Here is a 27,470-nt window from a genome sequence, read left to right as displayed (position 1 = left end):
AGGCAGTCAGACAACCAGCAGAGTCCACACTACTCCTGAAACTACAGTTTCATGATGGGTCATTTATATTTAGAACAGCTTTCCGGCAGTAGAGAAGTGCTTGTGCTGCCTGCCCTGGTTTCCAAGACCTTGATCTACCAAGAGTCTCGCAGAAGCCCTGCTAATAAAGTCATCACTTTGAACCAGCGAGCAGGCAGGTGACTGATTCACTGAAGTCTCAAGGTTTCTTTTTCTTTCTCAAAGTGTGTTTATTACCCTAGACAGAGGGGAATATTGTTGAAACTAAACACTGGAAAAGCCCTGTCTGTTTTGCCTAACTGCAAATTCTTGTCCACACTGGCGATAGAAAACAATGGAACGGAGCTTTTCAAAGCATCCAAAGGCAGCTTTTATGTAGCGTGGTGCTCTGGCCATTTCGACAGACACTAAACTATGCGGCAAGTCAGTCCACATGTACAGCTGTTGCAGTCCATTTTGGGCAACAGTTTAGCTGCGGACTGAAACCTATAGGCTACATGGTGGATGGCATGTCTGTTTGGCATCGCTGACATTTTTTTTTAATCGTCTTCAGCCTCTAAAAATCTGTTAGAATGGATAGGCAGATGAGCCTTACCAGGACGGAAATGTTCTCTTTCGTCAACCCTTGGATTCGGTACTTCCTGTTCTTCTTCAGCTTTTTATTCTGGGTAAGTAAGGCCTTCTTCCAAAATGGGTTTTGTTGAGGGACAGGATATTTCCAGGCTGCAGAACATAAGCGCTTTGGCCAGCTTTGAAATGAATAAAACAGGGGGTGTAATTTAGACTCGCTGTCGCAATTGTTCTGCTGCAACCGTAATGTTTTCTACAACATGACTCGTTTCGGAAAACACTCTATTTGCATACAATTGTAAGGAACTTCATGTAAAAAGGCCATTCTTTAGAATGTAATCTCAGAATATGATGCAGCGGAAGGCTTGAATCCCCCAAAGAAACGTGCAATCAAAACAAAAGCATCTGTTCTCATTCTCCTCGTCTGTCCGTAGTGTTTGTGGTGTGTTTTATCAGCGCATTGACTGTGATACAGTCATTCAAAATAAAGAACTGGTCACACTGCATTGCCTCACATTATGCTTTCATTCAGGACTCTCAGGCTTCCTGTAAACTTCCCACTGGAACTAATGCATTTATACATCTAATGTAACGTTTATAATGACACAAAAGGGTTTTTTCAAGCAATGCCAACAGGGTCTCAGGACCAGCCTATTGCTCAGAGACTCTTATATTTTATACAGTATAACTCCAGGAATGCAGTCTTTGTTTAATTTTTTTTTATAAAAGTAATAATGTATGTGGAGAAACCAATACAGTCGTGGTCAGAATTATTGGCACCCTTTGTAAATATGACCAAAGAAGGCTGTGAAAATATAAATGCATTGTTAAACCTTTTGATCTTTAATTTAAAAGAAAAAAAATCACAAATCAAACCTTTCGTTGAAGTAAAACAAATGAATGTGGGGGGAAAATCACATATGAAATTCTTTCTTTTTTCTAATATACAACAGCCACAATTATTGGTACCCCTAGAAATTCTTATGAGTGAAATACTGTATATCTGAAGTATTTATACAATTTTAAGCACACCAGGGTGACTAGGAACATGACATTGTCCAGCCATGGCTTACTGTTTCACAAAAAGTATAAATATAAGGTAACACAAAGGCCAAATTCCATTAATCATCAGGGGCCGTATTCACAAAGAATTTTAAGGCTAAAAGTAGCTCCTAACTGGCGAATTTAGGAGCAACTCCTAAAAATAATGGGCGTGTCTCTCGTAATTTTAGGACTCCTAATTTTTTTGACTAAGAGTAATTCACAAAGCATTTTAGCCCTAAAAGTAGCACCTAAGCCTGGGACAGCTTAAAAGAAGTCGAGAGGACTCCTAACTCACTAAGACCTATTCACAAACCGCTTTTTGTGGCATTTCACGTTGCGATGTTTTGAAATGAGTACGCGGCGGCTACAGGAGCTTCCAATCGCGAGGGAACAATTTTGCATTGTAGGCATAACTAGGGATGCAATAACGCCACCAACAACAAGCAAAACTAGGCTACTCATTGCATGTAAACTAATTGTAACGTTTGATTGTGAATCAAATTAAAATGTTCTTCTCTTTGCAAACGTAGGCAGAGGCATAGTGACAGATTAATTCAATAATGTTGCAAAGATATTGCATCAATCCATATGTTTCATTAGGCTACTAGGCTATTTGTTTTTCCTTACTCTTTATTCATTTAGGCTATTTATTCAGTTATTCATCATCTTCTGTCCTTCGCACTACTTGTGTAGCGCACGCATTCTCAGACCTGTCACCTGTCAATCATCATGGTAGGGGAGGGGTTTGGAATCATTCCCGCGTTACAATCATCAGCCAATCAAGGTGGTCACTTCAGTCAAGCTCGTGCATGAGTAATGACGTCATCCATAGCAACAAAGACTCACTCTTAGTTTAGGAGTTGTCATTTTTCTTTACTAAGAGTAGGTCTGAAAGGCGTTGTGAATAACTTTTAAGAGAAAACTCCTAGCTAAAATCTTTTAGTGCGATTTAGGAGTACTCCTAGTGGTAAGATAAAATGCTTTGTGAATACGGCCCCAGAAGAATATCACCAAAGAATATAGTGCTGATGCGCAGCAAAAGATTGTTGAGATTCACAAAATAGAAAGTGGCTGTAAGAAAAATAGCTAAAGCATTGAAAATTTCCATTTCCACCATCAGGGCAATAATTAAGAAGTTCCAATCAACACGAAACGCGATGAATCTGCCGTGTGTCTATATTGTCTTAAAGCATGATGAAGAGGATAGTTTGAGTGGCCAAAGACTCTCCAAGGACCATCAAATAGATGAGTCTTGTCTATATCACCACAAGTTGTTTGGGAGAGTTTTTTTTAAAGAAAAATCCTCTGCTCTCATCCAAAATCGAACTCCAGCATATTCAGTTGTCAGACACTACTGGAAATTCAAATGGGACCGGATTCAATGGTCAGATGAAACTAAAGAAAGAAAAGCTTTTTGCCAGCAAACCGCACACAGGGATAAAAAAAGTTCCACATACTGTATACGATTAAATAAACTGCTGGATCTTTAATGTCGAGGGCCTTTTTTATTTCTGCTGGAGGTCCAGGACATCTTATTCAGAGACATGGCAAAGTCAAATATTAACAGATGAACAGATCAAATCAAAACTTGACCGCCTCTGCTAGAAATCTTATAATCAGCCATTGGATATTCCATCAGGACAATGATCCAAAACTAACATCAAAATCATCACAAAAAAATAAGGTCACTGAGCACAAAATTAAGCTTCTGCCATGGCCATCCCAGTCTCCTGACCTGAACCCTATAGAAAACTGAAGAGGAGAGTGTATCAACATGGATCTGGGAATCTGAAGGATCTGGAGAGATTCTTTATGAAGGAATGGTCTCTGATCACTTGTCAGCTGTTCTCCAAACTCTTCAGGCATTATAGGAGAAAACTCAGTGCTGTTATCTTGGCAAAAGGAGGTTGCAAAAAGTATTGAATAAAAGGGTTCTAAAGAAAAATATATGTATCTGACCTATATGAGTGTGTGTAACTAAAGTGTATAAAGTAACTTTGTGTAGTTGATTATTTCACGTTATTTATTGATGTTTATTAATTGTTTTTAGGTATTTTCTCTCCTTATTGTAGCCATTGGGGTATATGCCAAAGCTCAAAAAGCGACAGGTATGACAACTATTTTGTTTGTGTTCCTCAGATGTGTGTGGATCAGTTACGAGGTTAAGAGGTTTTCTGCGGGGTTTTTTTTCTCCACAGACACAGTGCGTGACACGTTCCTCATTGATCCTGCTGTGATTCTCATTGTGGTGGGGGTGGTCATGTTCTTCATCACCTTCTGTGGATGCATCGGAGCTCTGCGGGAAAATATACGGCTCCTTAAAATTGTGAGCAGAAATTTGATTACTACACATATTAACATATTTATTCAAAGTGACTTAAAAATAAGGTTTACCCTTCATCTTTTTCAGTAGTTAAAATATAGCCATATAGGGAAGACCAGGGCTAGTTGTCACATCTTGGGGACTAAAAAGTTATGATATTATATAATATGATACATGTCATATTTCAGGGTTATTATGATTATCAAAATTAAAATTGTTAAAAACATTTTTGTTTATTGAAATAAAGCTGAAATACAATAAAATATAAATATAGGTAATTAGATAAAAACTTAAACTAAACGATTTAAAAATGTTGCCTTGGCAACTAACTGAAATAATGGTGCTTTCAAGTCCTTCTGGGAAGTTCGTATTTACAAGTTGGGAAGTCGTGTTTATGACGTCAGGTCACTTTCGGAGGAAAGTCACTTTCCTATGGTTTTTACTGACCCACATTTGTCTTATTTTTCTCTCTGGGAATTATGGTGGAAATGTTCGATAACTTCAAAAAACCTTCGATAACCCTTAAATGCATGAATGTTTTGCCAATCATTATTAAATATTCCGGTCTTTAGCGACACGGATCTATGTTTAACACGGATGTGATAATATAAAACTCTCCTGATATTAAAGAAACAATTTCAGAATAATAAAATAAAGCATATTTTGTTACTTTTTGGAGCTTGGAAGGGTTCAGTTTGAGCAGATTTTTTATACCATCATCACTGTCCTAGTCAGAGCTCATTCCCCAGTACATTCAACATCTGGCTCATATTCGCCATCTTAAACATATTCTCAAAACTATCATTTTCAACATCTTCAAAATCAATATTTTGATCGCTGACAGCTTCTTCACCAGATCCACCATCAAGAGACAGTGACTCTAATATTTGATTGCGTTCAGTACTTGCTCTGCAGTAAATCGCTGAGCCATTTCAAGTTTTGCTGATGATACTTCCTATTCTTTTGTTTTCTGCCTGCGGTAACTATGAGTGAAACGTCACTTCATCATTGTGTATCAGACATTGCCACCTTGTGGAATAAAGGTGAATTGCACTTATTCAGTCATCAAAGATTCAATTAGCATACTTACAGTTATAGCAACATACAATTCTTTAACTGAAAGTTATTGACAATTGAAATTAATTGGAAAACAGGCATTCTTTTATATTTTTATTTAATTTTTTCTTGTTATATTGTTTATAATTAATTGATTGAGGAATACTAAGAAGGTTGATGTCTTACTTAAAAAAATGTATGAGGAGGAGGGTAGTGAATGACGTCCCGGGTCACTAAAGCCCCCATGTATGCGTTAAAGTAAAGGTAAAGTGTAAAAAAATAAACCTACACAGTGAAGCACAAAGAGTAGTGTGACAACTAGCCTCAGTATTCTCTGTACATATATCTGCTATTTATCAGTTAAATTTGATCCTTTATTTAAATAGCAGTTACAAACAATGTTCATTAGTAAGCAAATCTTCTTTCCTGTTCCTCTCTAGTTCTCATTTAGTCTCACCCTGGTCTTTCTTAACCAAATGGCCATTGCAATCCTGGGCTTCTTCTACTCTGACCAGGTGAGCTTTCACTTGAAACCATAGTTTATAAACTAGATGTGTTTTCTGCAGCACTGATATGGAATACAGGCTATCACATGAAGTATTTTACTGTTCCGACTTTCATACACTGAGGACCGTTAAAGATTAATTGTAACATTAGGCTTCGGCTTTTTTTAGGGAGGGTTAACCTCTTCTAGCAGTCATCTGTCTCTAAGTCCATCTCATGGGATATCAAGTCCATTTAAAAGCAATTCACCATTCACTTCCATTGTTCATCTTACCCGTAACAACAATTCTAGGCTAGCTATAGAGTTTCCTATCGGTCTACTATTTCTTTAATCATTCGAGTGGAATCTTGAAGTTCTACAGTCCAGGAGAAGGTCGTGTGTATTGCATCACACTGTACTTCGCAGCACACACCGTTAAACTGGGAGGGCAGTTTAACGATGATGCTTCAAGCGTCTTCGCTGCTTAATGATTAAAGAGCTTTGCCACATCAAAGTGGGACCAAATGTTCCGTTTCGTTGGAGGCTTTCTTGGAGTCTTCCTGTTAATGACATTCAGAGGTGCTTGAACATGCCAGCGTTAGAGGAACTGACAGGGGAGAAGGAGAGAGCTCAGGGGGGCCCCAAGAGTTCATTACCACACTAAAGCATATGCTGTTAGAGCCGCCATGGTGAATTAGCACTGTCGACCTGTCTCCCGTAGCATAATTACATATGCATATACAACCCAGATGTAAGTGTTTGATTTTTAGGTACGTATGGAAATGTATTTGGTGGCTAGATTGTATGAAGTGTCATGTTCACAGACACGCGATGCTCTGGGGAAATTCGTGAAAAAAGCCATTGTGGATTATCGAGATGACCTGGACCTTCAAAACCTAATGGACTACATTCAAAAAGAGGTAGGGGTTTTATTTTGTGCAGACGGTGCAGATTTAAAATGCATCTGGCCATATGCTAAAGCATACCAGGCACCATATGAAGTCATGTGCATTTCTCCAATCAAAAATCAATATACACTTGCTTTGTTACTGTCAAAATGTATTGTATTTTTGTGTCAAATACATTTATGGGGTGCATGTTTTTGAAGTCTCACCAAGGCTTCATTTATTTTAACACTAATATTGTGAAATTTCAATTAACTTTTATTATTATTGTATATTTTAAAATCTAATTTATTCCTGTGGTGGCAAAGCTGAATTTTCAGCATCATTACTCCAGTCTTCAGTGTCACATGATGAAATAATTTTAATATGCTGATTTAGTTAAAAAAACAGGTGTGCTGCCTAATTTTTTTTTTCATTTTTTTTTTAACCTTGACACTTTTTTATAGGATTTTTTTTTTTTGTATCAGTCTTTTCATCAATTTAATGCTTCTGAATAAAATTATTAATTTCTTATCATTTCTATATCATCTGGACCAATGCTATGGTACTTTTTGTCATTTACGTAGCTTGTCTCAGCTTGGACATTCTGAAAAAAAAAAAAAAAGCAACTTTTTCATTTTTTTGGTCAACTCTGCATATCCCTAACCACAGTGCTGAGATTGGTAAATATGGTAATGTGAACTCTAACTCAACTAACTAACCCTAACTCAAAATGAGCAAATGTTCTCTTCTACAATGCAGCACAGTATGTTCTCCTGTCTCTTTAGATGATATGCCTTCCTCTTTGTCCTCCTCACAATGAAAATTGTCATGGCTCCAGCGGATGGGAGATGAATATGTGGTCTGAGAGACAGTGTCTAAAAATATTATTTTCTCTCTCTTCCTTCCTCGCTGCTCCTTGCAGTTCAAATGCTGTGGCTGGAACAACTACACCGACTGGTCCTGGAACCTCTACTTCAACTGCACCCCGTCAAACCCCAGCACTGAGAGGTGTTCAGTTCCCTTCTCATGCTGCACTCCTCTACCAGAAGAGGTGAGATTAAACCAGCTATACGCAGACCGATCTTTAATTTGCAGTTATGAATAAATTAAAATGGACATACAAATAAGCAGATATGAGATCTGTGTGAAGCGAGGATTCACATGCCGCTTTATGAGTTGCTTTGCACTGGTGCGACTGAAGCTCTGAATCATTATAATTACATTTTAACTTTACAATATTGTTTTATAATACCCTAGTTTCACCCTTTTAAATTTAAAACATTCTCTCAAATGTTCATGGCGGCAACAGATGTACAGTAATGGTTTAATCACCTTGGAAAACCATATATTGGGAGAATGAAAATAACACTGTAGGCTATATCATTTAAGTTTGGAGTCGGTCAAATATTTTAATTATTAGAAGTCTCTTGTACTCACCAAGGCTGCATTTATTTAATCAAATACAGAAAAACAGTAAAATTGTGAAACATTTCACAATATATTTTCATATATTTACATTCCTGTATTGCAAAGCTTAATTTTCAGCAACTCAAGTCTCTTCAGAAATTATTATAATATGCTGATTTGGTACTTAAGAAGCATTAGTTATTATTATTATTAATGTTAAAACCGTTGTGCTGCTTAATATTTTTTGTGGAAACCATGATACTCTCACGCTGAGTGGCTGTAATGAAGCGCACGGCGATGGAGAATTCAAAACAGTCTTTAATAAACACAATCCAAAGGGAAGATGCAGGAGATAATCTGAGAAAAAAACACCACAACCACTATAACAGAAACAAGACTGAACAAAGAACTGAGAAAAACGAAGGGCTTAAAGTCGACATTAAATCAAATTTGACCCTGTTTACTTTGTTAGCGCACATTACTAGTCTTGTGGTGAACAATTTATCTGTGCAAGTTGATCAAAAATGGCCTTCCTTCTTTGATGACGTGTTTGACGGCTTGAGTAGAACCATGGACAGTATAAGAAATGGACACATTGGATTCAATGGAGAAAAGTGAAGTCAATTAGAAGCACTCACTTCCTGATGGCCGAGCGTACTGCGCAGACTCAAACTGAGCTTGACGACGTAGATGTGACTTGAGCAACCCGTCTGTCTTCTAGTAGCTGTGTCAAGAGAAATCTGAATCATTCCCTTCTGAAACTTGCAGAGACGGAGAGTGTGAGTAGGAGCTGTCCATGAGCTAGCAGCAGGAGAAACTTTTGCTAAGTATTCTGATTAATTATTTTGTCATTTTGCCTCCACGTCCCCCCGATTGCCCGCGAGCTTCTCCTCCTGTCCATACGGTAATCTCTCTACTGTGCGACAGAGAGTCGCGTGGTTATGACGCAATTGTTAGCCTATTTTTACAAAAACTGCATTTACGGGGGCATAACGTAAGATACAAGGTAATGGAGCCTTTTATACATTTTCGTGTTTCTTTAGAAATAAATAATGGACAAATGGAGTCTTTAAATGCCTCAGATGTAAAGTTATCCGCTGTCAAAGTGACGCCAAAATGAATGGGAGTCAATGGAATGCTAACAGCAGGTGATGGTCTGCTAATCAATGGCGGCGCCCGGGGAAGCTTCAATGTTTTCTGAAACATTGGCCCCCTGAGTAGAACATCCCTTTCAACTGTCAGTCTGCTGAGAGCTTTGACAGCAAGCTGAATGGAACGCCCACTTTTCCTGATCCAATCAATTCCCAGCGGGAAAAAAACAAGCCACACCCTGTATTTTTCTCACCCAGGCATTTCACAAGGAAAGTATGTCATAATCCAGAAGTAAAGTCGGTCGCACGGTGACTTTAAATACACAGGCTGCGTCCGAAACTGCGTATTCTCTTGAGTAGGTTCTTATTTTGAATAACTAATTACTTCACGACCACTAAAAACATACGTTCTATACAGTATGAATTTAAACTGGATGTACTACATTTGCCATGTTGTCATTATCATGTGACCTACCAGCGTCAGTTATGTCGCTTCACTGCAATTCACATATCCTCTCCCGTGACCTCATGGGATAGTAAAGTGTCCATCATATACACACTTTAAAATCCCACCGGAACTAGTAGGTCATCCGGGTACTTTTTGCCTACTCTTTTATGAGTACTGTGAATTCGGACATAATTAACACAACTAAGAACAGTTAACACAACTGATGAACTAATAAGTAACTAGTGGTGGGAAAATGGGAACAAAGGAAACAGGTAAGAGATAAACCAGAACAGAACAAACATGTGACATATACATCTTTTTGAAAATCAATTGTGCATACACTGAAATTGGACACCTAAAGCATACATACAAATGATTTGCTGGAAAGTTTTACTTCTACAGCTCATATAGTAGCTCTTTCTAAGTTTCATTAAAAGAAAATTCTAAGAAATAAGAATTTTCACCTAGTGGATGATAAAACCAGTGGGAAACCAGTGGACCCAAGCCACATAAGCTTATAGGACCCAAAACATCATAGACGTACTGGTCCATGTTAAAAGAGCCCACCTTCAACTAACCCCCCCACCCCCAAATATATCCTAGCAACAGCACAGCAACATGCTAACAACCACTCAGAACGCTTTAGCCACTGCAAAACACAGGCAACCACCTAAAACACTCTAGCATCTAGGTGGCGAGCGTAGCACATGCAGGCAAAAACCATGTTAACTGTATGTTATACAGTTCAGTTATACAGTGATCCTTCATTTTGATCCTTTATTTCAACACAATCCCACCCTTTTTGTTCTCAGTCTTTGTAGTGTAGCATTAGCGCAAAGGCAAAGTTGTATTATTTTTCATCTCATCAGCTCAGCAAAACTGTATGCGCTCATTGGTTTATTGCACTCTGCAACAAAGTGCCATGAAAGACGGATTCAGAGTGTCCTTTGGGCCTTCATCTTTAACGATGATGGCCTGCGCCGCTAATTACAACCCCTGTTATAAAAGCTTTGTGAAGTTAAACAGATTGGGTTTACCAAACGTATCAGTAATTCAAAGTTTCAATTTCTACACAGTTGTCATAGCAGCAATTTGAGAAGAATTGATGTGTTCTGAATTGCTTTCTTGCCTCAAAAGGCAGCATATGACCGAGCGGTGCCATTTTGGCATGACGTCCAAAGCAGCTGCTTGGCTGAAATGCTAAATGTGTGCTTCAGTTCAATCCGTGAGACGTGTCTAAATGCTGATAAGATACTCAAACAGAACATAGATCACCGATATAGAGCGACTCCTTGGCAGACCTAAATATTATGGTCTCTGTTCCCTTGGCAAATGTCTACGGTGATTGCTGGATAAACACTCTCTAAACAGGTCAGAGAGAACGAAATGCAATTCTTTCAAACAAAAACAGAAGGAAATTGAGGAACTATGCTACATTTATGATGCAGAGGGAGAAAAGCTGTTTGGTTTATAGGTTTAATTGTCTTACAGTATTCAAACATGTTGTTTGAAGCAAAAGGAATGACAAAAAAATCTGTGATTCATCCAAACAGCTGTTCACATGGAGACAATGGCACTTCTCTATGGCAGGGCAGATGATATGAAAATGAATCATGGCATTATTAATGGGATGCATAACCATCAACACAAAATATACTTTTGGAAATGCTGTTGAAAGTGGTATTTTATCCCCGTTCAGACACAAAAATGATCTTTCATGTGTAGGTTTTTTTTTTTGTTTTTTTTTTTGTTATCAGTGATGAATACTGAAAGCTGCGCAAAATCTCTGTAGAAAGGTCTTTATAATTAGACCACACAATGTTAAGTAAATTCCTGGTGCAAATATTCAATTGAAAACGGGATATGTCTATAGATATGACCGTGACCTGCATTCTACACCAGCAACCCACAAAACAAAAGGGAATTCAACACCCGCAGGATGTCAGAAAGCATGGTGAAATGCTCACACTAAAGTTGTAAAAAGCTGAGGGGGAAATGACTGGCCCTGACCCATTAGATTACGTAGTACGCAGTCGAGTCAAAAGATCCAGCTGGTCTGGGTACTGTAGGTGTCAAAAACTGCCCATGGTTGTAACATTTAACATGCAAAATACCAGACTAAAGGAATGAGAAAAATCATTAACAACAGAATCAAAAGCACCAAGAACCTGTACAAATTTACTTCATTTACATGTGTACTTCTTTTCGGGACACTTTTATGCAGTTGCTAATGTGTGCAGGTGTTTTTACTGTGCTAAGGTATTTTGGGTGGTTGGTTGCTTACTGGTCCAGAATCTCCCCAGATAATATTCTGGTCCCTAGAAATATGGCAAAATATGTATAGTATTAATGGTGTTGCTCATTTGAGCAAAACTACTAATTAATCACGTTTGTATGTGTAAACTATGGATTTCAAATGAGACGCATTAAGCAAACATGACACGAATGAGGCTAAAACATTACTGCCCCCTGCTGCTTAAAGACTAGTAACATCTGAAGAGACAAAGCAGTAACGACAAAAACATCTTCTCTTTTACTCTTTCAGACTGTGATCAACACCATGTGTGGCTTTGGGGTTCAGACACAGAACTATGTGGACGCCACTAAATCTATCTATCCGGTGGGCTGTGCAGATAGAGCTGTAACATGGATTGAATCTCACCTGATGTTAGTTGGGGCGCTGACTCTGGGTCTCGCTTTACCACAGGTAACATTCAGTTAAATGATTTCAGTTTCTCAAAACGCATTGGGTCTTCTGATCATGGGTGCTGATTGGTTAGTACAGCAGAAATAAGCATTGTACTGAATAGGGTGGTGCAGACATAGATATATGCTATCTGTGGGTGCAGCTGTGATGTCAAAACCCGGAAGACTAATTTTCCAGTGGTTCCCTCAAAATTTGAAGGTCGGAGGTAAACATAATGTTGACGATACTTGGACGTTTTGTTCTGCACAAAACACACACACACTCACACCCCAAACATTTTTATCTAGTTACTTAAATGTTTTTGAATTTTTTTAAATGGGTGTGTGTAATTTATAAAGAAAAACATATAAAAATCATGAGGAAACCATTGGCGAATTATGGCAGTCATGGCAGCTTTGTTAATCAATATTAACCTTTACACATACCTATTGACCATTGCTAAAGCTACACGGTTAAACGTTTGAATTGAACTGAAATAATGAGAAAATACATCATAATGTATGTTCGTGACCTTTTTAATCATTTATATATTTGAGGATAGGCCTATAGATAGACAACCTGAATTATACACATATATCCCCTTTTAAGATTGTGGTCCTTTCGAAATGAGTGTATGCTTATTCCATATAATTCAATGCAATGCACTGCATTTCCATTCATACATTTTTCAGTGGGTGTTGGGTAGAAACTGAAATTATGATCCTCTCTCCAAACGCACTGCTGTCCTGACACAATTCTTCTGTTTGATCTATAGATCGCAGGCATCGTTCTGTCTCAGATCCTCATTTCTGAGATCCGGAAAGAGATCGGATCCGTCTTGTAGAGGCAGCGGACAGTCACAGCATACCTGAATGCACAGAATGATGCTTCCAATTCTGCAACGACTGCTCTCACACTTACAGCACATTTTCTTCTCAGTTTCATTTCACTCTGCCTCGGAGCATTTTCTTATTCATTTTCTATTTTGGTTTACATATTGTTGTTATTTGATAAAAAAGAAAAAGAAAAAAAGGTTTGTTTGTAAAGCTTGTGGAATTTCTTAATTACAAATATGCCTCCAGACTTTTTGAATTTGTAAGTTCATTTTTATTGAATAATCACAGTCATTTGTTAAATGCCTAGAGAGGAAATACTGCTCGGGCTTGAATAATATGTAATGCAAAATATCTTTGCAAGGGATTTCTTGCACACTTCCATTTAATTTATGTCATGCAATGGAAGAGGCTAGACTAACATTTAGACATAGTCGGTAGAGTGAACCCATTAAACAGAAGACTTTGTTCAGTGCAAACTCTTGGGCTGTACACAGGGCTCTCTGATCTGATGTCTGCAGTTAAATGAGTTCGGAAAGCGGCCTGTAATTAAACCACCAGAGAACAGGGTGTAAAGTGCTTTGGGAATAGGGTCTGAATTTAAACATGCAAGGAGTGGGCTCTCTGGATCAGACGGTCTGTGAGCAGGGAGTTTGGCCGCACTGCGTCTCTCTCAGTCAGCATGCATCTAGGGACAAAACACAACAGCGCCTGCTTCCTTAGAAAGTGTCCAAGAAAATCCCTGCAGGACAACACTGCTGTCTAAATCAGGCATTTTACAAATATTTACATGCACTTCATTTTATGTGCAACCTGTGTAGAACAGGTGGGAGTTTGAAATTTGGAAGAATTTCGATTTATGAGCATTGCATACTAACGAAATGCAATATGTAAATTTCTGTCTGAAACTGAATTACACACAAATACCTGGCATCCGTGGACAGCACATCAATTGACATGACGGTTCATCTTTAATGGAAACCCTGTGGCCTTGCATAGCAGTTTTACTGATTACTATATGAAAATGTGCTGCCAACTGTGCACTTTCAATCTGTTGTGTGCTTTTGTTCAAAACCAGTTCATTGAATGCTTTTTTTTCTTTCTTTTTTGCAAGGTATTTGGCCATGGCTTCTGATGTATTATTCTATTCAGTTAACAAAAGTTGTTTATCAGCCTGGAAAGACATCTGTGTTTATAACACAGATTAGTAGATAGCGACAAGAAGAAAAAAAATATTACTCAGGAAAATCTAAAAGGGTCTTACTACTTAAAACAAATCTTAACGATTTTAAAATGCTACATATCTTCTAGATTCTCCCAGGGGAATGAAAACGTAACATACTCACAATGGAAGTTAACAGGGCAAATTATGCTAATGTGGCAATTGTCAGCTTGCATCCTACACTGTCTATAGAGCTTAAGCTGTAAACCTAACAACACCTTTAAAGTGCAGCAAAAAAGCACAAAAGACAACAACTGAGCTATTTGAAAACCATTTTCCACTTAGAGGGTTAGAACACAACGTTTACCTGGCAAATCGTTGGTGTTCTTTGTCTCCCGACTTCATGGCAGCATGAATAAGGAGCTGATGGAAAACATCTCTCTGCAGAGAAACAAATAAGGAGGTTGTTTATAGCGGAAACACTGCTTATCTCATACATATACTGCAGTGAAGCGGAGAACGACCTGTGCGTCACTGCCCCCTATCTCTACGAAGCGGTCTCTGATGGGTTTAAGCAGCTCCACGGCCTGGTTGTAGTTTCCCTGGTCATACTCCAGCAGAGCCTGACACATGGGCAGCCCCACACGCTCAGCTATCTGGAACTGATGGTTTTCTGCTGGGTCTCTGAGGGAGGAAAACCGAGACATATGACTAATGCTAAAATGGACATTTCTGTCATCACTTATTCATTCGTATGTCACTCCATATACAACAAATATGACTTTTTTGTTTTGTTTACCAGCCCCTGGCCACTATAAGTTTTACTAGATAAGGAAAACATTATTCATAACATCTTATTTTGTGTTATACAAAGTAAGAAAATCATATTGTTTCAGAGGCTTTTTTCCCTTGTTTAGACCTGGGGCCTCATTTATAAAATGTTGTGTGGAATCCGTCCTACATTTGACCTTACAATAATTTCTCAAAGTATGTACTTGTGATTCAGCGAACGAACGTATGCACAAAAAAAAAAAAAAAGGGGCATACACCCTCTTCCAGAATTAAACATTTATAAATCGCAAATAAGTGTGAAATTGTGTGCAGCTGAATGGTTTCAGATCTCCACGTCTAATTGATGTCATTAACATATAAAAAAGCACCAGTCAAATGCTTCAGAAAGGTGCCCGGCAAGAATGGCTTAGATTTCCAAATAACTGCAGTAACCCGACTCTCTGCCGGAAGGAAAAGTGTGTAGGTCTTCTTCTTCTTGGCACTTTTCCACGTCAAAGACTGTTTTGATAAATATGAACGTTGGCAAGGATTTTAGCGTACACACTCTAAGATCAAATCTGTGCGTACGCTAAAATCCACGCCAAGGTTCATATTTATAAAAACAGTCTTTGATGTGGAAAAGTGCTTAGCGCTACGTCAGGGTCTAAGAAAGGTTTTATAAAAGAAGCTCCAGGGGTTTTCAAACTGGGGGACTGCAAGAGATTTAACCACGAAAAGGTTAAAGATAAGACAAAAAAGAAGAAAAAATATTATTACGTAAAAGGTTAATTTACAGATTTATTTAGAAATGATATACATATTAATACTGTTTCATTCGGCTTTATAAAAACTGTTCAGATAGCCATCAATTACAAAGTTCAAAGTTGCACAAGTACAAAGTTGTGTTTTGTTTGTTGTGGTTTTATCCATCTAACAGTAGTCTAATGGTGAGTAGAAAAAAAATAGTGTCAACATAATAGAAACAAAATATTTTCCAGATAATATTTAACACATACTTATAATATTTTTGATTTTTCAGTGTAAATCTATGCAGCACATATAATTCCCTTTTATATTTTAGGTGGTCTGTGGAATCAAAAAGTTTGAAAATGCCTGATTTAGACAACCAATTCGGCTAGGTTTGTGTGTGTGTGTGTGTATGTAAAATTGTTACTTAAAGCCTAAAGAACATACGTGGATAACGAAAAACATTCTGCTCGTTGAGAAAACACTGCTTTCTTTGAACAGATGCTGTGCTGCAAATACAGCTCCCAGAGGATTCCTATCCCTCATGTTATCTTATAAAACACAGCACGCTGTCAAGAAATTTATTTTTGTGCTTGGATTTACTTTCAATACACTTTGTGTTCCTTCTGTACAACCTTTACCGGACGTTTGTTTTGGCCGTAATGAGAAATCAGAATAAATATGCATGCAGTGCATCAGCCAGTCTCCCAGAGCAGGGACATTCATAAGAAATCTCATACAGAGCCTGAAGACACGCTACATTTGTCCACGACTCAGCCTCCACAAACTCCCATCCGTGAGCAGAACCTGGCTGTAATGTAATCTCTCGAGTGGATTGTGTAATGCGTGCGGCTCACTTAGCTAGTTCCTGCAGACTCTCCAGCAGGCGCTGAGTGGTGGCGCTCTCCTTGCTTCCCAGGGAAACCATGAGGAAGTGCAGGTCATTGAAAAGTAATGTGTGGTCCTCTGTATGTGGCTGGGTCACCTGCAGCACCTCTCTGTAGCGGTCCTTCACGCTCACACCTGCCGAGAAAACATTTTATACACACAAAGTTGTGTATTTCAGCACCAACAACATGCCTCTTATTCATTAATCAAACAAATCCAGTTACTCATTCCACTATCCCAGCTCATCTGTGCTTCTGAACCATGCCTACCGGCAGCTACACCAGCCAGAAAGCAAAGGGACGCTTCACTGGCCGCTGCCAGCACCTTCTGCCTTCCGGTCATGCTAGACTTCACAATCCATTCACTTTCATTCATACGCATGTGTATACGGGAGAGCTAAAGTTCATGTTTGCTTCCCAAAGTTCAAGTGAACTCTGTCCTGTGAATTAGCATAGTACAAAAACATTTGAGCTCATAAGATTAATTCATAGAAGACATAAACTTAGTTAAAAGTGACTTGGTTTGCAGGGTTTCAAGTAATTTTGTAAGCTTGCACGCTTTAGAATGGACTTCAGAGGCTACTATATTAATAACACAAATGAATATAATACTTTTTCTAAACAAACATGATTAACTACTATAATCATGTTTCATTTACTAAACTGGGCATATTAGCGTGATGCTGCAATACCGTAAATGTGCATATGGGAGTGGAAATTCTGCGGATGATCTACTGACAATGTGAAAATTAAAGAACACAGACAGCAATGTCAAGTGCAAAATGCTTTAGAACATGTTTTTTTTATTAAATAATGGCACAAATACCAGTAAATTGATTTCCACAAACCTTAGTAAATTACGTTGCATAGTTTATTTAAATACTCTCCTCCCATAAATGTTGTGTCTCAAAGGAAAACTCCTACAAATGCAATAAAGGTCAGCCGCAAAATGTGTCCACTTTTCATCGCTAATTTTTCAATAAATGTCTTTAGTAAACCCTGACAGTAGTTTTATAATGCCAAAAATGGTTTTCGCTGGTGCAAACTGGTCCTATGTGACTAGTTAATATTTCTGTAAAGCTGCTTTAAAAATATAAACTGTGAAAAGCATTCTAAAAGCTGACTATACTGTAGTTTCAGCAAAGACTTTAAAAAGAGATCATGTCTTCAACTGTTGTCAATAAATGGGCTAAATAAAATGGAGCAGGAGCAGGTTTTTTGTAACCTTAGTAATTTTTTAAACCAAATGTTGACCTCCTTTATTACTTCCATTTATCTTCTCTGTGGAATGTCACAAGTCCTCGAGTCCCAGAGGGTAAAACTGAACTTCATAGATTGCAATGTACCGTAAACATCTCCTCCTGTTACTTCGTTCCAAAAGGAAACATAAAGAGAAACAGGTTTTGTCACTTGACTGCAACAATCATTTTCTTAATCAGTTTCCCTATAATCTTTAAACGCAAAATTGTGTAATACAATACAATTTTTTCAGTTTTCAGAGAATATATCACTATTGTTTTTTTTAAAAAGGGTAATAGTTTAATTTTTTAAGCATATAATAATATATATATATATATATATATATATATATATTTGTATTGTTAGCCATCCCCCCATCTGCCGTGTTCACCGGTCAACATCTTTACCCAAAAATGCACTTATTTCCGAGGTTCAGACACTTGCCTAACACCAGTCTTCACATGATCACATGATGCCAAGCACGATCTTCACACCACATCAGGGCTTTTCAACACAACAGATTCGCGTTATATTCCAGTGCAGATTTCAGACAAAACCTGCCTTGATTAAACTGTTCAGCCTGCACAAGCTGTTTAGATGAAAAACAGAAATGTTTTTCTACTCCTCTACTCCTGCTCAGAGATGGTGAGGTTTTATTGTTTTCAATATGTATTTTAAGACTTAATGACATCTCACCCTCCAGCTCTAGCCTGTAGAGCAATGAACAAGCATCAACGGTGTCCAGCATGGCTCCAGACTTCACACAGCGCAGAGAAACCTGGAGAAAGGTTTTAAATGTCCCATGACCAGTCATTTCTTTTCTACATCTAGGTAACAATTCGTCATAACTTTCATTAGCATTGTTACATTATATAATAAGTTGTATAATGAGTATAATGACAGATCATGAAACTAATTCATATACACCATATGTATGCTCCTCTCTAATCAACCGGTTTGACAATTTCAGCTACGTCCATTACTGACAGGTGCATAAAATCAAGCATATAGCTGTGCAATCAAATCAAATCAAATCAAAATTTATTTATATAGCACAATTCATACATCAAAGCAATTCAATGTGCTTTACAAAGAAAAATAATAAAGAAACAAATAAAAACATCATAATAATAGTACAAGATACACAGACACAAGAAAGAATAAAAAATGTAAATGATGGAATAAAAAACGCATAAGAAACTGTAAGGCTGAACAGTATAGCTAGGTTTAAGAGCTCAATCGTAAGCACGTGAAAAAAGAAATGTTTTTAATTTGGATTTAAAAATCAACACATTTGGTTGTGATATTTCAGTCGTGTACAGCAGAGACGCTAAACGCAGCTTCTCCATGTTTTGTTCTAACTCTTTGCTCCACTAGCTGACCTGACTTCATTGATCTAAGAGTCCTGCTTGGTTTATATTTTTCAAACATTTCCGAAATGTACTCAGGTCCTAAGCAATTCAGCGCTTTATAAACTAAAAGCATTACTTTAAAAACTATTCTATAGCTGATTGGGAGCCAATGTAAAGTTTTAAGAACCGGAGTGATGTGCTCTATTTTCTTAGTCCCGGTTAATAATCTAGCAGCAGCATTCTGAATGAGCTGGAGCTGCTTTAAAGTCTTTTTCGGAAGTCCGGTTAATAGGCCATTACAGTAATCAACCCTACTTGAAATAAAAGCATGGATGAGTTTCTCAAGGTCTTTTTGAGGCACCAAGCCTTTGATTCTAGAAATATTTTTCAAATGATAGAATGCTGTTTTGGTGACCGCTCTGATATGGCTGTTAAATGTCAAATCTGAATCTATTATAACACCAAGATTACGCACTTGATCCCTGGTTTTAAAGGCCCGAGAATCTAATTCTTTAATAATACTTGTTCTTTTGTTTTTGTTGCCAAACACAATAACCTCAGTTTTATCTTGGTTTAGTTGTAAATTTTTTTGATTCATCCAGATTTTTATTTGGTCTATACAGTGGCACAAAGAATCTATTGAACTGTTATCATCTGAATTAAGAGCCATATATATTTGAGTGTCATCAGCGTAACTATGGTAATTAATGTTATTGTTATGTAGGATCTGGCCTAAAGGTAACATATAGAGATTAAACAGAAGCGGTCCAAGAACTGATCCCTGTGGAACTCCGCATGTCATGCCAACCCTATCAGATTCAGAGTTTCCGATGGTAACAAAGTAATTCCGACCATACAGGTACGATCTGAACCAATCAAGGACTGCCCCAGAGACTCCTACCCAGTTTTCCAGCCTATCTGTAAGAGTTCTATGATCTACAGTGTCAAATGCTGCACTGAGATCTAATAGAACCAGAACTGTTATTTGACCAGAATCAGTATTCAGCCGTATATCATTTAAAACTTTAATTAGGGCAGTTTCAGTACTATGTTGTGGTCGAAAACCTGACTGAAATTTATCTAAAAGACCACTTGAAGTCACAAACTCATTTAGTTGAATAAAAACAGCCTTCTCAATAATCTTGGCTATAAAAGGGAGATTTGAAATAGGTCTATAGTTGTTCATTATAGAAGCATCCATTGTTCTCTTTTTTTAATATGGGTTTAATGGCAGCGGTTTTCAAGGACGTAGGAAAAATGCCTGATTGCAAAGAACTATTGACTATTTGGTGCAGATCTACTGCTATAGAGCTAAATATTGTTTTAAAAAAGTCTGAAGGCAGTATGTCTAAACAGCACGTGGAAGATTTAAGATGTCTAACTATTTCTTCTAGGAGTTTTTGATCGATTACATTAAAATGTGACATAGTAACCAAGTTATGTCTTGGTGGTTGTAGTGATGGTAGAGAATTAGTGTTAGACTGTGTAGTACTAATAATCCGTCTAATATTTATCATTTTTTCACTAAAAAAACACGCAAATTCATCACATTTCATAGTGGATGTAAATTCTGATGCTATTTGCTGTATTGGATTTATAAGCTTGTAAACCATGATAAATAGAGTGCGGGTATTATTAATACTATTATTAATCATTTCCGATATGTGTTGCTGTCTGGCTCTACATAACTCATTATTGAAATTGCCAAGGCTTTGTTTATAGATGTCATAGTGAATTTGAAGTTTAGTTTTCCACCACTTGCGTTCTGCTTTCCTACATTCTCTTTTAAGGGTGTTTACCACCATGGTGGTTCTCCATGCTGATTTCTGTTTGCTCATATATCTCTTTACCTTAACCGGTGCAACACGATCGATGACATTCAATACTTTAGTATTAAAATTATCCAAGAGAGCATCAACTGACTCAACACTTACTGTTGTTGGGGATCTGGCTATAGCTTCTATGAACTGAGCACTGGTACTCTCCTTAATGTACCTTTTCTTAATAGAAACAGAGTTTACTGGCAAATTCAGGGTAGTAAATGATTCAAAAAAGAAATATCAAGACCTTTAGAAATAACCAGGTCTAAGATGTGACCATGAGTATGTGTACGCTCTTTCACATGTTGAGTAAGATCAAAAGTGTCTAAAAGTGCAAAAAGATCTTTGGCATTATTATCTGTACTATTATCAATATGAATGTTAAAATCCCCTGTAATGATAAACAGCTTAGAATCAACCGATATAATAGAGAGTAATTCAGCAAAATCATCAATAAAATGAGCAGAGTATCGTGGTGATCTATAAATCGTTAAAAATAGAATTTTGGGAGTGCCCTTCAATGTAAAACAAAGATATTCAAACGAAGAAAAATAACCTAATTTATTTTCTTTACACTGATATGTATCTTTAAATAAGGCAGCCACCCCTCCTCCAATCATCAACATTTTAAGTACAAATGGGTGTGCACAAAGAGAGGTTCAAAACTAAATGTTTTACTAGAAGAACTTGAATGACATGCACAAAGACCAGACCAGAACACCACTGGGATACATTTAAAGGGGTCATGATATGCATGTCTGCCTTCCCAGAACTGTGGAAGATGATATAAAAGCAAAGGGGAGACCCAACTCCATATTAACATTACATTTTGTTCTGGTGTCCACAAACCTCTAACTAACCATGTAGATTCATTATATACTCTACATTAACTACTGCTCTTTATATAACTGAGCTTTAAGTTATGTAATCTTTGTTAATGGCTTTGAAAGTTATCACAGTGTTATTTACATTTTTAACAACTTTCTAAATATAAAGCATTCTAGTTAAGAGTGTTTTCGCTGTGCCTTCATGGAGACTAAAGGCACCTGCTGAGGTGAATGTAAAAATATTCTATTGGCACTTCAACCCTTCTATTCAAGATAAAGATTTTACTATGTAAAGAATGATCGGTTATTAAATGAATGCATTAACTCTAATATTAGTTTGATAGCTTTCAATATTCTAATTTCTATATACTGATGGTCTGTTGACAGTGTGTACCTGCAGTAAATGAATGAATGATTTATATACTGTATATTCAAGAGAGTGTAGTCTAAAGATGTTGCCCTGGAAACAACTTGACTTGACACCCATATGCTCCTGTCTAAATCATTTCAACTTTCATCTTAAATCCGTCACATTCCATATGGAACACAAGACAGGATTTACACTTCTCCCCTGGTGTGACTAATTACATTCACCACATGTCTACATGATTTAAGTACTGTGGCAGTACCACAGTTGGTATCAGATGGAAATATCTTGGATATATACTGAATATTTTACCATATTCATGCACCATGATATTTACATGGTACTCCAAAGCACTTTAAAGAATACCATGATACATTGTAGAAAACAAACAAGCATGGTATTACAATGCAAACCACAGTAGTATCATGCCACTTCTTAAATGCATTGTCAAAGAGTGTCATAAGCACAGTAGTGAACTGACCTGCTCATCAAAAATATTCAAAGCTGCTTCATAATTCCCCTGTGGAAGAAAGAAGAAAAAAAATCCATGAAAGACACATGGATAAAAGTAACTTGTGTTCTTTTTGTAGTGGATGTAATGTTGCCTCTCTTTTTCTTACCTTCTCAATGTGATATAGAGCCCAGTGCCAGTAATTATGGCACGCCAACATGTCGGACACCTTTAAGGGAGAAATAAGACATCATGTATATGTATTATACCATACACAATGTGCTGCACATGTTTTATACAATCTTTCTGAAACTGACTATCCAGTCTTTCTCTGTAGAGGCCATGAACTTTAACCCCTTGTCCACCTCTGCTTTCATCTCATGGACATGAGCCACAGCATGGACACTCCAACCGTCCTGAGGAGTCAAAGCCAGGCCCTGCAGAAATATTACATTATAATCATGGTGCTAATCATGGTATAATCAGGGGAGGGGGGGGGGGGGGGGGGGGAGACAGCATTTTATATAGCATAAATACAGTTCAATATTTGTTTTAAATATTAAGTTATTAAGTAATTAATAAAATAAAATAAAAATTCTGTGTTGGGAACTATAAAATATTAAATATCCAGTACACTGGACATGTGAATGTTATTTGATTTATGACATCTGATATTATTCTGTTTATTTTAACCAACTTTGCAAGACAAGCACAACACTTTTACTGTGTCTGCTGCATTAAAAACAGGTTTATCGCATAAATATTAAAATTATAATTAATAATGCATGTTTAATAGACTAATAAGTGATTTTTTACATTATAGTGCCATACCATTGGAAAGTAGTGAGCAATACTAATGAATGACATTAATTGAATATGCAATTAAAAAAATACTACCTCTTTTGCCATTTTTTCAGCTTCGTCATAGAAACGAGTCTCAAGAAGCCCAAAGGAATACATCCCTTTAAGATAACTGGAAAACACATCCAATTAAAACATTTACTTAGAATAAATTAGTTAAACATTTAAAGGGATAGTTCACCAACAAAATGAAACATCTGTCATCATTTACTCCCCCTCACGTTTTTCCAAGCCTGTATGAGTTTCTTTATTCAGCTGAACACAAAAGAAGATATTTTGATGGATATGTGTAACCAAACAGTTGTGGGGCACCACCACTGTTTAGGTTACCCATATTCTTCAAAATATCTTCTTTTGGGTTCAGCAAGTGTGTTGAGGGTGAGTAAATGATGGCATAATTTTCTTTTTTTTGGGTGAACTTTCCCTTTAATTTGATTCATTTAATTTCAGGACACTTCTAAAATAGTTTTTGACATGTGGACCAAGTTGGGTTTTGAAATATATCTTAGGTATGAAAAACTGAACCTGGTAAAATGAAAAATAAAATACAAATAATTTTATATATAAAAAAAGATTTCAGTAAAAAAAGATTTTAAGTAAAAATGAGATTTTAATTCTTTAAAAGAATCATTTTACCACCACATGGTAAAATGATTTTAAGCCAGTATTCAGATTGGCATCGGTGGAGCACGAGCACCTGCCTGTACAATGGCATATGTGGTTTCCAATGGGGCAGCACTCTGGCCACCGAGTCCCTCATCTGAATCTGTTCACCCAGGTAGAAGAATCCATCATGGGCAAACTTCAGTGCCAACATGTCTGTGGGGTGATCAGCCAGAATACCCTCCCAAACCTCACAGGCCTTGTGCAGGGCTCTGAAACACACCATTCAATGTACTTCAGTCATAAAAAAAATAATAATAATAATAATAATTTGACATGTATATAGTTCAGCAGTGTTATTTTAGTATTATTTATCTACTATGATAGCATTTAGCTTGAGTAATGCGATTTTTTTTCTCTCTTATATTTACTGTACATCTCAGATTTAGTGCAATTATCAAAAACAATTTTAGTTAATGGTAACAACTGTATTACAGCCATTGGTATTTTGAAAGGATCCTTTTCAGATGATAATTTTTTTTTGTTTTACCAGCAAAAATGTATTAAATGTATGTCACCTCTGAACCCTCTTTTAAAAGTGATCTTTTCACAGAATTCTAGTGGTTTGACTGGCTAATTCATTAGAGCTGAGAACATAAATGATTGGGAAACTTCTGTAAAAAGGCTGCTTTATTCAAGAACTTTAATCAAGCTAAAACTTAGTTTCATATGACAGTCACACTCTTTACAGCCCAAGGATACAGTGGGGGAGCATGAATCTTAAAAGAACAAATTCATAACTGCTTGTTGGCCAAAGGCAACATTGCTTAAAATTAACCAAAAAAAAAAACCTTTTTAGAGTGTGAAACATTCGTAATGTCGTCGGATGAATCTTCTCATGCAGCTCTTAGTCCGTTTCATGTGAACTCACCCTTTAGAGAAGAGCTCCATGGCTTTAACATGGCTTCTCTCTCTGGACGTGAGCTCCTGACAGTTCGCCAGCTCCACAGTCTTCCTCACAGCGCTGGCCAATCTCTCATCCCGCAGGACTGAACTTCCTGTGCCCACCAACTCCAGTCCAGTAGAGATCACATGACCCATAACTGCAGCACAGTGGACACACTAATGAGGACTTGTCATGGATGGAATGTATAAACCTGAAGGGGTTTATCTTGCGATAATGACCAGCTGACCACACTTATTACACAGTTACTTACCAAATAAATGAATAGACATTATTGATTTTGAGATCAAATTATATAATGTGAGAAGACATGGAAGATTGTTTCCTACATAGAATAAAAATTGTACTGCAACATTTTCTCTCACAATAGAGATTATATATATATATGCAAATCCTACTTTACAACTAGTTTGTCTCACAATTTTGAGAAAAAAGTCAGAACGGCAAAGACATAAAGTGCAATTCTGACTTTATTTCTCACAATTCCAGGTTTATAATTTTAATTCTTACTTTTTTTCTCAGAATTAAGAGTTTATATCTCACAATTTGGACTTTATAACTCGAGTTTATATCTCGCAATTCTGAGAGAAAAAAATCGGATTTTATTTCTCGCAATTCCAAAACTCACAATTCTTTCTTTTCTTTGCTCACAATTGCGAGTTTATATCTCACAATTCTGACTTCTTTTCTTACAATTCCGAGTTTAGGTATAAACTCATATTTGCGAGATATAAACTCGGAATTGTTAGATTGTGAGATATAAACTCACAACTGTAAGGGGAAAGTCAGCATTGTGAGATAAAAAGGTTGCAATTATCTTTTTTATTTTTGGTGGCGGATACAAGCTTCCATTGTAGACAGACACTGTGAAGTGATATAAAAAAAAAGTGACAGCAGAATACAATTTACCAATAAAGAACCAAGTATTCCAGAAGACATTTAAAACAACCTATTTTACACTGACGTGTTTACCAAGACAGACTACAATGCTCAGTGTTGCAATCACGCACCAAAGTCCGGGTCTGCAGCTTTGACAGCTGTAATACAGCCTTCTATTCCTCCCAGCGTCTCATCATTACGCCAGGTCACATACTGATTAACAGAGACATTAACATTCAGGTTAGTTATATGCAGAAAAAAAAAAAAACACATAGTTATTAAAATCAGTGTATTTTGATGTATGTACCTGAGACAGTATAGCATCATATAGTTTACAGGCCTCATTGCTGCTAGTGGACAGCACCAGACCCTCTGATTTCCATGCCTAACACATGCACAACAGAGAATAAGGAGTGTCACTGAGATTTGATGGCCAAGTAAGATTGCTTGAATTAGTTTTGTGCCACCGATGCCATATTAAATACAATATCAAATGGAATATACTGTGCAGAACAAGGAGAAGTGAATCTGTTATGAAATAGAAACTGCTGAAGAAGCGCAAACTGAAGCCTATTTTCACTGTCAATGCAGTTCTTACAGCGTTCTGTTGCTTTGTTTTTGTATTAGTTACATTGTGTTGTTTAAGTGTTGTTTACAAAGGTTTGTCCTGCCTGTAACGTGCACTACAGGTGATAATATAACATTTCGTTCTACTGTTGAGTTGTTTAATGAAGCAAACTCAAACAAACTAAACCTTAACCGCAAGGTCAAAAGGTTTACACTTTTATAGAGACATTTCTCAAGAGATTTACAGTTCGCCATTGCGTTTTTATCTCGAGAACCCCATAAAAAGTTACCTACTCAAAATAACTCGAGAAACCCTTATGCACTATATTGAAAACAAGTTTCTAACTTACCTTGCAATCTCTGAAACTAGCGGCGTTCATTCTCACAGGCGCAAGTTTCTAACAAGTGATGACGATTCAGGGACCTTTGGATTGGAGTCGGATCTTATGATGTATCGGTTGAAACGGTTCACAAAACCAGTTTGAATGATTGGTTCACAAATCGTTTCTTGTTTAACTTAATTAAACAATAAACTGATTATTGAATCAAGAGCCCTTTTTCGAACACGACCGACTCGCAATGTTATCAATATTTTTAGCCAAGTTACGCATTGTTCTATCCTTACTAATTCAATTATCTATAAGGTTTTACTAGAACATTTAGAACGCCATGCCATGTCAGGAAATACGTGATGACGTACAAGAATGCAGTGAATCATTTTTTGAACCAGATCATTACAAGAACCGTTCAAAGGAACCGATTCACAGAAATGAGCATTTCCCTTTCCATTGTGTCTGTCTGAAAAGTAAAAGTAAAAGTTTACATAGAGGCGGCACTGCAAAAATCAGGAGTGGGTTGTTGTGCTGCATAAAGCTAAAGAACATATGCACGTTCCCTGTTTCTAAATGTTAAGATTTACAGTTTCCCTTTTGTATTTCTTGTGCATTTTTAAAATCTGAAGATAATTGCTTAATGCATTTTAAAAGATTTGTATATAGGATTTGCTAATCCTAAAGCAAATTCCAGTACTTGTAAAGTAGTAAATGAATGAATGTAAAGTTTTCGGTCAAACACAGGCCAACATTGTAATGCTTAAAAATGGAGATGGAGATGGGTAAATAGGATG

General features: G+C 37.0%; 2 protein-coding genes across 2 annotated transcripts; one reads left to right on the top strand and one right to left on the bottom strand.

Annotated features, from left to right (window-relative positions):
* The first annotated feature begins 111 nt into the window (after positions 1–111).
* On the top strand, positions 112–13,412 carry tspan33b (tetraspanin 33b). The gene is made up of 9 exons (XM_084409688.1): positions 112–197; positions 572–686; positions 3,683–3,740; positions 3,831–3,958; positions 5,452–5,526; positions 6,320–6,415; positions 7,305–7,433; positions 11,874–12,035; positions 12,790–13,412. Exons 2-9 carry the CDS (start codon positions 591–593, stop codon positions 12,856–12,858), a joined length of 813 nt encoding a protein of 270 aa, XP_084265814.1. The 5' UTR covers positions 112–197; positions 572–590; the 3' UTR covers positions 12,859–13,412.
* ttc38 (tetratricopeptide repeat domain 38) lies at positions 13,108–27,044 on the bottom strand. The gene is made up of 14 exons (XM_084409683.1): positions 26,695–27,044; positions 26,085–26,162; positions 25,909–25,990; positions 24,866–25,037; positions 24,033–24,206; positions 23,368–23,443; positions 22,788–22,907; positions 22,640–22,699; positions 22,501–22,539; positions 18,350–18,431; positions 16,385–16,550; positions 14,534–14,693; positions 14,377–14,450; positions 13,108–13,535 (listed from the first exon to the last, which is right to left on the bottom strand). Exons 1-14 carry the CDS (start codon positions 26,722–26,724, stop codon positions 13,448–13,450), a joined length of 1,401 nt encoding a protein of 466 aa, XP_084265809.1. The 5' UTR covers positions 26,725–27,044; the 3' UTR covers positions 13,108–13,447.
* Between the last annotated feature and the right edge of the window lie 426 nt (positions 27,045–27,470).

The sequence above is a fragment of the Rutilus rutilus genome, assembly GCF_951802725.1.
Source record: "Rutilus rutilus genome assembly, chromosome: 5".
Taxonomy (NCBI): Eukaryota; Metazoa; Chordata; class Actinopteri; order Cypriniformes; family Leuciscidae; genus Rutilus; species Rutilus rutilus.
This window is presented reverse-complemented; position numbering and strand designations above follow the sequence as displayed.

Excerpts from the sequence above, each read along its gene's own strand:
- tspan33b (XM_084409688.1), top strand. The coding sequence starts at position 591 with ATGGATAGGCAGATGAGCCTTACCAGGACGGAAATGTTCTCTTTCGTC. Across the intron at positions 3,741-3,830 it reads CAAAGCTCAAAAAGCGACAG|ACACAGTGCGTGACACGTTC; the intron begins GTATGACAACTA and ends TTTTCTCCACAG. Across the intron at positions 6,416-7,304 it reads TGGACTACATTCAAAAAGAG|TTCAAATGCTGTGGCTGGAA; the intron begins GTAGGGGTTTTA and ends TGCTCCTTGCAG.
- ttc38 (XM_084409683.1), bottom strand. The coding sequence starts at position 26,724 with ATGAACGCCGCTAGTTTCAGAGATTGCAAG. Across the intron at positions 26,163-26,694 it reads CTAGTTTCAGAGATTGCAAG|GCATGGAAATCAGAGGGTCT; the intron begins GTAAGTTAGAAA and ends TGCATGTGTTAG. Across the intron at positions 18,432-22,500 it reads TGAATATTTTTGATGAGCAG|GTTTCTCTGCGCTGTGTGAA; the intron begins GTCAGTTCACTA and ends ACCTTTCTCCAG.